Consider the following 13,142-nt stretch of genomic DNA (forward strand, 5'->3'; position numbering starts at 1 on the left):
AGTGGTGTGCCTGGTAGGGTTCTCATAGGAACTCTTTTTTTTTTTCCCCCCAATGCATCACTGCTGCATCTTAGGTGTTTTTTTAAAGTGTCAGGTTTCATAGAGGAACTGCTTGGTACATTTTTTAAAGCTTTATTTTATTTTATTTTATTTTATTTTATTTTATTTTATTTTATTTTTTGTGATGGACTCTCCCTCTGTCACCCAGGCTGGAGTGCAGTGGTACAATCTCAGCTCCCTGCAACCGCCACCTCCCGGGTTCAAGTAGTTCTCCTGCCCCAGCCTCCCGAGTAGCTGGGATTACAGGCACCCGCCACCGCGCCTGGCTAATTTTTGTATTTTTAGTAGAGACGGGGTTTCACCATGTTGGCCAGGCTGGTCTTGAACTCCTGACCTCAAATGATCCACCTGCCTCGGCCTCCCAAAGTTCTGGGATTATAGGCATGAGCCACTGTGCCAGGCCAGTTTTTGCTATTTTAGATAATTGCTAAATACAACATTGTATTAAATGATTGCAGTCACTCCCCATTCTTCTCTCCCCCCACCTAGTAACTTCTCTTCTACTTTCTGCCTCTGGATTTGCCAATCTGAGGGACCTCATATAAGTGGCATCATATCATATTTGTCCTTTTGTGACTGGTTTCTTTCACTCAGCATAATGTCTTCAAAGTTCATCCACATAGCAGCCTGTGTCAGAATTTCCTTCTTTCTTATGGCTGAATAGTACTCCATTGCATGGCTAGACCATATTTTATTTATCCGTTCATCTGTTGCTGGGTGGCAAATGTTTTTGATCTGATTGGCGAGGGTCACCAGCTGAGGGTGGGGTGATAGTCAGCTTCTAGCCGGTCTGAGGACAGGGTGCTTCTTGACACACCAGCCCCACTTCAAAGCCAGGCCCCTAGGGGCAAGGCACTACCTAGAAAGCCTATCATTTCATCCTCAAAACTACTCATTTCTTTTTCATTTTCTTTTTTTTTTTTTCTGAGACAGAGTCTCATGCTGTTGCCCAGGCTAGAGTGCCGTGGCGCAATCTTGGCTCACCGCAGCCTCGACTTCCTGGGCTCAAATGATCCTCCCACTTCAGCCTCCTGAGTAGCTGGTACTACAGGTGCATGCCACTACATATGGCAATTTTTTTTTTTTTTTTGAGAAGGAATCTCGCTCTGTCACCCAGGCTGGAGTGCAGTGGCGCGATCTCGGCTCACTGCAAGCTCCACCTCCTGGGTTCTCACCATTCTCCTGCCTCAGCCTCCCGAGTAGCTAGGACTACAGGCCCCCGCCACCATGCCCAGCTAATATTTTTTTTTGTATTTTTAGTAGAGACGGGATTTCACTGTGTTAGCCAGGATGGTCTCCATCGCCTGACCTCGTGATCTGCCCGCCTCGGCCTCCCAAAGTGCTGGGATTACAGGTGTGAGCCACCATGCCTGGCCCTATTTTTTTTTTTTTTTTTTTCCCAGAGACAGAGTTTCACTATCTTGTCCAGGCTGGTGTTGAACCCCTGAGCTCAAGTGATCTACCTGCTTCGGTCTTTTTTTTTCTTTAATTGAACAAAAGGAGAGGGAGCAGCTCCATTTCTTTCTTTTTAGAAAAATTATGGTAAAATGTACACAACATGAATTGTACTGTTAACCATTTTCAAGTGTACAGTTCAGGGGCACTAAGTACATTTATAATGTCACGCAGCCCTCACTGCTGTCTCGTTCCAGGACCTTTCATCACCCAAAAGCTCATGGCCACTAAGCAGTCACTCCCGATCCTTCTACCTCCCTCTCCCAGCGCCTCAGAACCACTAATCTCCTGTCTGTCTCTATGGATTTGCCTCTTCTGGACATTTCACATAAATGGAATCACGTGGCCTTGTGTGACTAGCATGTCATTAGGGTTCACCCATGTTGTAGCATGGATGAACTTTATCCCTTTTTGCGGCTGAATAATATTCCATCGTATGGAAGGACCACAGTTTATTGACCTGTTCATCCGCTGTTGGGGATGTATCCAGGAGTGGAATTGCTGGCTCATGGGAATTCCGTGGTAGCTCGTTGAGGAACAACGAGACTCTCACGCAGCTGCACCATTTTGCATTCTAACCAGCAGTGCATGGGTGCTTTAGTTTTTCCACATCCTGGGACCCCATTTTTAAAACTATAATAAGCAGAAACTTCTCGGGCTAAGGGTTTGAATCCAGGCTTGGTTATTGAATCCCTGAGGGTTTGAATCCAGCCTTGGTTATTGAGTCCTGTTGGCCTTGGTAAGTTTCTTCCCATCTCTCCTTTTTTTTTTTTTTTTTTTTTAGACAGAGTCTTGCTCTGTCGCCCAGGCTAGGGTGCAGTGGCATGATCTCAGCTCACTGCAGCCTCCATCTTCCAGGTTCAAACAATTCTCTTGCCTCAGCCTCCCGAGTAGCTGGGATTACAGGTGTGTGCCACCATGCCCGGCTAATTTTTGTATTTTTAGTAGAGACAGGATTTTACTATGTTGGCCAGGCTGGTCTCGAACTCCTGACCTCAAGTGATCTGCTCACCTCGGCCTCCCAAAGTACTGGGATTACAGGCACAAGCCACCATATCTGGCCCACCCCATCTCTCCTCTTCTGTGCCCACACTTGCAAATCAGGGCTGTTGACAGCCCCTGTTCCACTGGCAGGATGGGGTGAGCGTGAGATGCTTGACCTTCAGTGACCTCTGTCTGTGTTGCGTAGCTCAGGGTTCCACTTCAGCTCATTCAGGGCATGATTTTCTGTCTCATTCATGGGCATTTTACTTTGAATAAGCCTCAAGATGCTTGACACCTGCCCCCTCCCCCTTTTTTTTGGAGACAGAGTCTCACTCTCTTGCCCAGGCTGGAATGCAGTGGCACCGTCTTAGCTCACTGCAACCTTGAATTCCTGGGCCCGAGTGATCCTCCTGCCTTAGCCTCCCAAGTAGTTGGGGCCACAGGTGTGCACCACTATGCCTGCAAATACTTTTTTGTAGAGACGGGGTCTTGCCATGTTGCCCAGGCTGGTCTTGAACTCCTGGGCTCAAGCAATCTTCCTGATTCAGCCGCCCAAAGTGCTGGGGTTGGCCAGCGTGCCCAGCCACAGGTGGCCCTTTTAAGGGAGTGGGGTCTTACTTTTCAATGTACAGGGAGGGACTATAGAGAGATTACTGTTGCACCAAGCTTTGTTTTTTACAGCAGACAAACAACTTGTCGGATTAAAATATTTCATGATAAATTATGGGGTTAGCAACAGTTTTACTTTTTGTTGCTGGGGGAGACAGCATCTCATCCAGGCTGGAATGCAGTGGTGTGATCATGGCTCACTGCAGCTTTGAACTCCTGGGCCCAAGTGATCCTCATACCTCAACCTTCCAAGTAGCTGGGATCACAGACACGTGCCACCGCGCCCAGCTAATTTTTGTATTTTTTTTTTGCAGAGACGGGGGGTCTCACTCTGTTGCCCAGGCTGGTCTTGAACTGGTCAAGATTGCTTGGGCTCAAGCACTCTTCATACCTCAGCCTCTCAAAGTGCTGGGATTACAGGTGTGAGCTACCACACCTGACCAGTGTTACTTTCTGTAAGAGCTTGCTTAGGTGTGTAGCAGAAGCTTTTGAGTATCTTTTTAAACAATTGCTCTCTGTGTTTCCACCTCTGAGCATTTGTTCAACCAAAGTAGCACATGTAAAAGGACGAGGCGGGGTGGGGGCTGGAAACCCTGAACCTGGGGCACTGGCCTTGGCCTGGTTCCGTGACCTATTCCAGCCGCTCGTTCCCATCCTGCTGCCTGAGCACCTGCCCAGCCCCAGCACCCAGCTCTCAGCATGACTCTGCAGCATCTCATGGTCACCATCACAAGTCATCAAAGCTTACTTAGGTCAGAACAGATCTTTTATTAAGGGCCAAATAATAGATAAGAGACATTCTTGAAATTTCCTTGTTAACTTTTCATGTCATATCTAGAATTTATTTTAAATTCTAAAAATTTAATGGTGATTTTCTGGTGATGTAGGATTTGGGACACTTTTAAAGCTAATAAAGGAAGAAAAAGTTTAATTGTTAAATTATCATTATACCCTATGACACCATTTAGCATTGAAGGGAGTTTACCTGTCTAAGGGCTGCCAAGACCAACTTGGGGGAAGAGTCTAAACTTTTTCTTTTTTTTTTTTGAGATAGGGTCTCACTGTTGCCCAGGCTGGGGTGCAGTGGCGTGATCATGGCTCACTGCAGCCTCAACCTTCTGGGCTCAAGCGATCCTCCCACCTCAGCCCCCCAGGTAGCTGGGACCACAGACATGCACCACCATGCCCAGCTAATTTTTGTCTTGTTTTTTTTTTTGTAGAGATGGGGTTTCATCATGTTGCCTAGGCTGGTCTTGAACTCCTGAGCTCAAGCGATCCACTGGCCTTGACCTCCCAAAGTACTGGGATTACAAGCATGAGCCACCATGCCCAGCCTAAAACCTTTTCAATGTGTTAGAACTTTTCCTAAGGCACAAGTGAGGCAAACATAGGCTTTGATTAATATGTTTTAACTTGGGTGATTTTTTTTTCCCGATAATCCCAGTATCTAGAGTCGGTGAGGCCTCTTATGAAGGAAGAAGACTTCAAACGGATGACGGCACTTGCTCAAGATTTTGCTGTCGGTCTTGGACCAAGATTACAGTGGTATTTGAAGTTAAAATCCTGGTGGGCTACAAATTACGTAAGTCTGTATACACAGTTTTTCTTGATGAAATTTTTCTATATGAAGACGCTAATTTTGAGGGGCAGGGATAACAGGGCTGAAACGACAGTTTTGATTCCCTCTTCCCCAGAGAGTCCTCCTGTGAGCTGTTTCTCCTGCAGCAGTGCCATGCTGCCCCAGAGACCTGCTCCCATCCTCCTCTTTGGTTTATCTTGATTCCAAGGGCATCCTTCCCGAGCTCGCTGGTGGATGCAGGGATGGTGTGGGATAGGGCGGTGCTGAATGCCCCTCCCTGGGGTTGAGTGTGGCCCGGTGGTCCCAGGAGCATCTCCTCCAATGAAGCGTCTTAGCTGGCACCCTGTGTGCGGGGAGCTGGCTGGGCTTCCACGTGCTGGGGGGGCAAGAGCAGGCCTCCAGCAGACAAAGCAAGGGAGGGAATCTAGCTTTGAGGAACAACTAACACGGAAGAGAAGGTGTCCAAAGTGACCCTGACAGAACCAGCAGGTGGTGCTAGAGGTTGCATCGTGGGTGGATGGGCAGTGCCTGGAGGGGTCTCTCGAGCCCCAGGGGGCCGGGCATGTTCGCTGGCTACACGGGTGTGCTGGACTGGTAAACATTAGCTCTCTGCACAGCTCTCCGCACATGAGACCCTTGCGTGGGCACTGTTCTGTAGGTACGTGTGTTTCAGCACAAAGCTGAAAAGGAAGCGATCCCTGGGTCCAGCAGGCTGTGAAGGGACAGCAGCTGTGAGGTGGTTGGGGGGCACTGCCTCTGGGTGGCCTTAGGACACATGTGCCAGGGAATAGAGACAACACCCTGCGGAATGCCAGGTTAGTGCCACGGACTGGGATGGTGGCTTCTTCAGGGAGACCTGGGAAGCAGGAAGACAAGCAGTCTGTGGAGCAATTTTGCATAACATTGGTTTTTTCGTTGTTGTTTTCTTTTCTTTTCTTTTGTTTCTGAGACAAAGTCTCACTCGTCACCCAGGCTGGAGTGCAGTGGAGCAAGCTCGGCTCACTGCAAGCTCCGCCTCCCAGGTTCAAGCAATTCTCCTGCCTCAGCCTCCTGAGTAGCTGGGATTACAGGCGCCCGCCACTACTCCTGGCTAATTTTTGTATTTTTAGTCGAGATGGGGTTTCATCATGCTGGCCAGGCAGGTCCGGAACTCCTAACCTCAAGTGATCAGCCTGCCTCAGTCTCCCAAAGTGCTGGGATGACAGGCGTGAGCCACCGCACCTGGCCTTTGTTTCTGTTTTCTTTTATTTGAGAAAGAGTCTTGCTCTGTTGCCCGGGCGGGAATGCAGTGGCATGATCATAGCTCACTGTTGCCTCAAACCCCTGGGGTCAAGTGACCCTCCTGCCTTAGCCTCCCAGGTAGCTGAGACTACAGGCGTGAGCCACCACACCTGGCTAATTTCTTAAATTTTTTTTTGGAGAGATGGAACCTTGCTATGTTGCCCAGCTGGCTTCAAACTCCTGGCATCAAGCAATCTTCCTGTCTCAGCCTCCCAAAGTGCTGAGATTACAGGTGTGAGCCACCATGCTTAGCCCATAGTACTGGTTTTTAAAACATGTTAGCAGTCAAACGTTTATGATTTCCTTTCCATTTGATCTTTTAAACATTTTTAAATTTTTATTTTATTTATTATTTTTATTTTGAATGTTGATCTAGAACCTTGCTATGTTGCCTAGCCTGGTCTCGAACTCCTGGTCTCAAGCAGTCCTCCCGTTTTGGCTTTTTTTGTCCCTTTTGAACCATCTACAAAATGAAGGTGATGTACCTTCTTTCTGCCTGTCTCAACTTAAAAAGAACATTTTTCATTTCCCACGGTGTCGCATTCCGTCTAGTTAGGACTGCGTTCCCTGTTCTGGAATGGCCCCCGTTAGACGCCGAAATGTCTGCCAAAAGCACTGCCTGCCCTTCCCCGCGGCTCTGGGCTGCTGCCAGGGAGCCTGCATGGCCCCTGCTGAGTCTGCGGGTTTGTCTGGTGTTTGCGCCTACTAGGTGAGCGACTGGTGGGAGGAGTACATCTACCTCCGAGGACGAGGGCCGCTCATGGTGAACAGCAACTACTATGCCATGGTGAGTCCCCCCGCCCGGGCTGCTGTCTGACGAGGACGGTGGGGCGGCGGGTCTGTCCACAGAGGTGGTGTCTTCACAGGCCTGTGGACGGCCTGGGAAAGCTCTGGGGATTGGCTCATGCTCCTCTCTGTCCTGCTTCCAGGCCGGAGGACCCTGTGAGTACCCTTCAGTATTAGCCTAGTAGCCCAGGGTGCTCTGCTATGGCAGGGGGATTTGGGTTGCAAAAATAAGTTTCTGGCAAACAGGAATTCCCCACTGTGCTGTACCTGTCCTGCTGTTTTTTTGTTTTGTTTTGTTTTGTTTTGAGATGGAACTTTGCTCTTGTCCCCCAGGCTGGAGTGCAATGGCACAATCTTGGCTCACTGCAGCCTCCGCCTCCCGGGTTCAAGTGATTCTCCTGCCTCAGCCTCCAAAGTAGCTGGGATTACAGGTGCCCACCACCACGCCTGGCTAATTTTTGTATTTTTAGTAGAGACAGGGTTTCACCATGTTATCCAGGCTGGTCTCGAACTCCTGACCTCAGGTGATCCACTTGCCTCAGCCTCCCTAAGTGCTGGGATTACAAGTGTGAGCCACCGTGCCCAGCCTGTCCTGCTGTTTTTATGGCTTAGCACTGGAACTTAGTGCCACAGCAGCCTTAAGATCCCTGCAGAACCCCTAGAGCTCAGGGACAGTGGGTTGGCCAAGATCCTGCCACCAGCGCGCTGCACTTCACCCTACTGTTTTCTGAGACACCAGAGGGATGTGCGTCGACGGTAGTTTCTGGTTTCCTGGGCTTTGTCTTTCAAAGCATGGATGGTTAGAAGGCCCCTCGATTTGGGTTCTCGACCACTGCTTTAATAACTGGCAAATGGAACTCTTCTCTTTCCTTTTCCTTCCATTCCTTCACTTCCTTTTATTTTTTTCCCTCATTTATTTTTTAATCATTTACTTTTTCTTTTTTTTTTTGAGATAGAGTCTCGCTCTGTCGCGGAGGCTGGAGTGCACTGGTGCAATTCATCTCACTGCAGCCTCCGCCTCCCGGGTTCCAGCGATTCTCCTGCCTCAGCCTCCCGAGTAGCTGGGATTACAGGCACCTGCCACAACGCCCAGCTAATTTTTGTATTTTTAGTAGAAACGGGGTTTCGCCATGTTGGCCAGGCTAGTCTCAAACTCCTGACTTCAGGTGATCCATGCGCTTCGGTCTGCCAAAGTGCTGGATTACAGGCGTGAGCACCCGGCCTATCATTTGCTTTTTCTTTCTGTTTTTCTTCGTTTCAAAATTTTCCTTTCTTTTTCTCTTAACTTTTTTTTTCCCATCTGAAATAATCTCAGACTGAAAGAAAAACCGTCAGTGTAGTCCGTAGAACTTCTTTTCCTGCTCTATTTGGAAATGAGCTATTTATCTGATGCCCTTTCCGCCAGGAGACCTGTGTTTATTTCCCACAAACAGAGGCACTTTCTGCATCAATGGGGACATGGTGTGGACATAGACTCTTCCAAAATGTAGGTTAGACCTGTGTTCCTTGGCCTTTTCTTCCAATTGTGGAAAATGTAGACATTTAGAACAGGGTCTCAAAATTTAGAAAGCTGCACACACAGCTGTATATAAACAATTATTTCAACCTTTCATTGTGTCTCTTCCAGAAAACTTCATGATTGTCTAATTGCTCCCCGACTAATTTTTGCTTTCCTTTCTCTGTGTTATATGAGGGTATTTGGTACAAATAGTTATCTTTAATAGCCCAAGAGTTTTAGAGGACTTATGTTCTCATAAAACATTTACAAAGTCAAAGACAAAGTGTAGAAAATCAAATTACCATTTATTTTGTAGCATCGCAGATGTAACCGAATATGTGTGTATATTGATGCATCTCTAGAAATATTGTGACAGCGTGCAGGATGTGCTGTGATGTATTTAAATTTGCTTATCTTTCCCTATGCAAATTCTCTCCATGTCACCTTTTTCGCTTTTCAGGATCTGCTGTATATCCTTCCAACTCACATTCAGGCAGCAAGAGCTGGCAACGCCATCCATGCCATCCTGCTTTACAGGCGGAAACTGGACCGGGAGGAAATCAAACCAGTAGGCAAACAAATTGCTTTAAAAAAATTATTTTCAAACAGCTTTACAGAGATATAATTGACATATTGCACATGTTTAAAATATACAGTTTGTGGCCGGGCCCAGTGTCTCACGCCTGTAATCTTGGCACTTTGGGAGGCCAAAGCAGGCAGATCATCTGAGGTTAGCAGTTCAAGACCAGCCTGGCCAACATAGTGAAACCCCCTCTCTACTAAAAATACAAAAATTAGCTGGGCGTGGTGGCACGCGCCTGTAATCCCAGCTACTCGGGAGGCTGATGCAGGAGAACCGCTTGAACCCGGGAGGCAGAGGTTGCAGCGAGCCGAGATTATGCCATTGCACTCCAGCCTGGGTTATAAGAGTGAAACTCCATCTCAAAAAAAATAAATAAATAAAAAATAAAGTGTAGAGTTTGATAACTTCTGATGTGTGTATATTGATGCATCTGAGAAACCATCATCACTGCAGTCAGGATGGTGAATACATCAGTCAACCCAAAAACCCCTCTGCCCTTTGTCATCTCTCCCTCCCATCTGGTCCTGGACCCCCCAGTACTATCTGTCACTCTAGATTAGTTTGCAATTTTTAAAGCTTTATGTAAGTGGAATCATACAGTATGCACTCTTTTTTTCTAAATTCTAGTTTCTCTCACCCAGCCTAATTATTTTGAGATTTAATTCTCCTTGTGTCTCCTAAATGAATATACATCTGTTGTACTTTAGTTCTGTAATCTGCCCTTCGGAGAAGCCCTTGATGTTTTTGAACTAATACTAGCTGGTGAGTTGCTCATAAGAAACAAGCCTTTTCTTCCCGGAATATTTCTTTGGTTTTAAGTGTCAGTTATCAATAATCAATTAGAATGTGTTATTTAGGATTTAACTGTGCAGGAAGTTGCACCCTGGCATGGTTTAATGAGTCCCCCCAACGAGTCATTCCAGGGAACCATTGGAAAAGAGGAAGTCAAACGAAGCAATTTGCACAGAAAACACATTCAGCATTTCCATGTGGTCTTAACTTGCTGCTTGCTGCTTTTCTTTTCTTTTCTTTTCTTTTTTGAGACAGAGTCTTGCTCTGTTGCCCAGGCTGGAGTGCAGTGGCACGATCTCGGCTCACTGCAGGCTCCGCCTCCCGGGTTCACGCCATTCTCCTGCCTCAACCTCCCAAGTAACTGGGACTACAGTCACCTGACACCACGCCCAGCTAATTTTTTTGTATTTTTAGTAGAGACGGGGTTTCACTGTGTTAGCCAGGATGGTCTCGATCTCCTGACCTCGTGATCCGCCCGCCTCGGCCTCCCAAAGTGCTGGGATTACAGGCATGAGCCACCACACCCGGCCAACTTGCTGCTTTTCTTCTGTGGGATTTTCATTGTTGGTTTGAAATATATTTTTGTTACAGATTCGTCTTTTGGGATCCACAATTCCACTCTGCTCCGCTCAGTGGGAGCGGATGTTTAATACTTCCCGGATCCCAGGAGAGGAGACAGGTGAGTGAAGCTTCTTCGGGACTCCCTGGGGAATCGGCACTTTCCATCCCTGTGCTCAGAATTAGGAAGTGTCAAAGGGGCCAAATTGATTTTTGCTGACCCTTCCTGAGATTGTAGGCTGGTGAACTTTCCTTCTGCTGAATTTCCTTTGTCTTTCTTAGGCCTGGACACTGTCGTTGACTCATTTCCAGATTTTAATTACTCTTTGGTTGAAGACTGTCGACTGTCTTATAGAGTGTTTGATTTATTTATTTATTTTGAGATGAGGTTTCTCTCTGCCACCCAGGCTGGAGTGCAGTGACATGATCACAGCTCACTTCAGCCTCCACCTCCTGAGCTCAAGGAATCCTCCCATCTTAGCCTCCCCAGTAGCTGAGACCACAGGCACATGCATCATGCCTGGCTAATTTTTGCATTTTTTTATAGAGATGAGGTTTTGCCGTGTTGCCCAGGCTGATCTCAAACTCCTGGACTTAAGTGATCCGCCCGCTTCGGCCTCCCGAAGTGCTGGGATTACAGGCGTGAGTCATGCACAGCTGAGTGTTTTTTCCTGAGTATGGATTTCTCAGGGGCGTTTTGCTCCGGCTCACAGGCAGGGTTTGTGATGGAACGCACACTGGGTAGTGCTCAGAAAGGTGGATTTGTGTTCCAGCCACTCCTTTATCAGCTGCCTGACCTGGGCAGGGTGGCCACATAAGCCACCGTCCAAACCGGGACGTCCTTGAGAATGACAGGGAGGGAGAACAGGCACCGTGGGGAACATCCAGGCCAGGCCCGGGCCCAGGCTGTGCTGTCCATGGCATCCATTTCCCCAGGTGCCTGTGGATGGGGAACTACCCAGAGACACTTGATGAGCTACAGCCCAAGACCACCATGGCAGGCCTGTATGATGGGCGGGCCTCGGGGCTGCTTGGGAAGCTGGCTGGAAAGGGCCAGAGCTGACCCGCAGATTTGTTTTGTTTTGTTTTGAGACGGAGTCTTGCTCTGTCGCCCAGGTTGGGGTGCAGTGGCGCGATCTCAGCTCACTGCAACCTCTGCCTCCCGGGTTCGTGCCATTCTCCTGCCTCAGCCTCCCGAGTAGCTGAGACTACAGGCGCCTGCCACCACGCCCGGCTAATTTTTTACATTTTTAGTAGAGACAGGTTTCACCGTGTTAGCCAGGATGGTCTCAATCTCCTGACCTCAGGTGATCCGCCCGCCTCGGCCTTCCAAAATGCTGGGATTACAGGTGTGAGCCACCGCGCCCGGCCTGACCCGCAGTTTTGAGTGTCTTGTTGCAGCCCAGTCCTTCCAGACCAAGCCCTAGTCAATATTCCAGACCAAGCCCTAGTCAGTATTCCAGACCAAGCCCTAGTCAGTATTCCAGACCAAGCCCTAGTCAGTATTCCAGACCAAGCCCTAGTCAATATTCCAGACTAAGCCCTAGTCAGTAGTGTGCACTGTGGTGGTCGTTGGGGAGCCTTTGCTGTATCCTTGCACAAAAGCTGGCCTCTGAGTGGGCTTTCCTAAGCAGATTCTCCCCTTTCCTCTGATCCTGCCTTCAGAGGTTCTCTAAAAACCCATTCTGGCCAGGCGCTGTGGCTTACGCATGTAATCCCAGCATTTTGGGAGGCCGAGGTGGGCGGATCACCTAAGGTCAGGAGTTCAAGACCAGCCTACTACTGGTCTACAAAACCCCATCTCTACTAAAAATATGAAATTAGCCAGGTATGGTGGTGGGCGCCCGTAATCCCAGCTACTTGGGAGGCTGAGGCAGGAGAATCACTTGAACATGGGCGGTGGAGCTTGCAGTGAACTGAGATTGTGCCACTGCACTCCAGCCTGGGCAACAAGAGCGAAACTCCATCTCAAAAAAACAAAAAAGAACCCACTCTATGTGTGTTCACGGATTTCACAGTGTTTCTGGCTAAACCCCTCCTGCCTTCCTGCCACACGCTGTCGTCCATTGTCCTGCAGCTCAACACGTGAAAAACAGATGTGTTGGCCAACAGCAGTCCTGGGGCAGTTAGGCAACGAGGTGGAGGAAAGTGAAGTTGGTTCTCTCCATCCTCTCACAGTGTCCCCCTGATTGGAGGGGCAGTTGCCCCTTCACTGACCAGGGCAGGCAGTGTCCCCAAAGGGAAGCAGGTCAGGGTGTCTTGGGGAGGCTGTCACCTGCTCTCAGTCAGCACCGTGGTATAGGGACGTCCTTAAGATCATTTAAGTTTGAGACATGCGGCCTACACTGACAGTGATTCCAGGAGGTAAATATTTATGTGTTTAAAAAAATAAACAAGGGAGGCCAGGCACAAAGGCTCATTCCTGTAATCTCATCACTTTGGGAGGCCGAGGCAGGTGGATCACCTGAGGTTAGGAGTTCGACACCAGCCTGGCCAACATGGTGAAACCCCATCTCTACTAAAAATACAAAAATTAGCTGCGTGTGGTGGCGCATACCTGTAATCTCAGCTACTCAGGAGGCAGAGGTAGGAGGATTGCTTGAACCTGGGAGGTGGAGGTTGCAGTGAGCCAAGATCATGCCACTGCACTCCAGCTTGAGTGACAGAGACTCCATCTCAAAAAAATATGTATATAAAATAAAAATAAAATAAATCAATAAACAAGGGAAATGCTGGGATAAAACCTAGTTACTTAGTGTACCTGGACAGCCATTCTGAGCATGATACCTGAATCAGTTTCCTGGGGCTGCTGGAATAAATGACCACAAACTGGACGTCTTAAGATGAAAGAAGTTTCTTCTGCCACAGCTCTGGAAGCCAGAGTCCGAGATCAAGGTGTCAGCAGGGCCATGCTCTTTTTGAAGGCTCTGGGGGAGGCCTTTATGCCTCTTCCAGCT

General features: G+C 48.3%; 1 protein-coding gene across 1 annotated transcript in view; it reads left to right on the forward strand.

Moving 5' to 3' along the window:
* Nucleotides 1-13,142, forward strand: part of CPT1A (carnitine palmitoyltransferase 1A) — an 89,897-nt gene that overhangs the window by 37,305 nt on the left and 39,450 nt on the right. The window contains exons 6-9 of the mRNA XM_024255747.3: nucleotides 4,553-4,690; nucleotides 6,678-6,755; nucleotides 8,713-8,820; nucleotides 10,219-10,306. Of these exons, the coding sequence (XP_024111515.1) occupies nucleotides 4,553-4,690; nucleotides 6,678-6,755; nucleotides 8,713-8,820; nucleotides 10,219-10,306 (412 nt within the window). The remainder of the gene's footprint in view (nucleotides 1-4,552; nucleotides 4,691-6,677; nucleotides 6,756-8,712; nucleotides 8,821-10,218; nucleotides 10,307-13,142) is intronic.

This window comes from Pongo abelii, chromosome 9, assembly GCF_028885655.2.
Source record: "Pongo abelii isolate AG06213 chromosome 9, NHGRI_mPonAbe1-v2.0_pri, whole genome shotgun sequence".
Classification (NCBI taxonomy): domain Eukaryota; kingdom Metazoa; phylum Chordata; class Mammalia; order Primates; family Hominidae; genus Pongo; species Pongo abelii.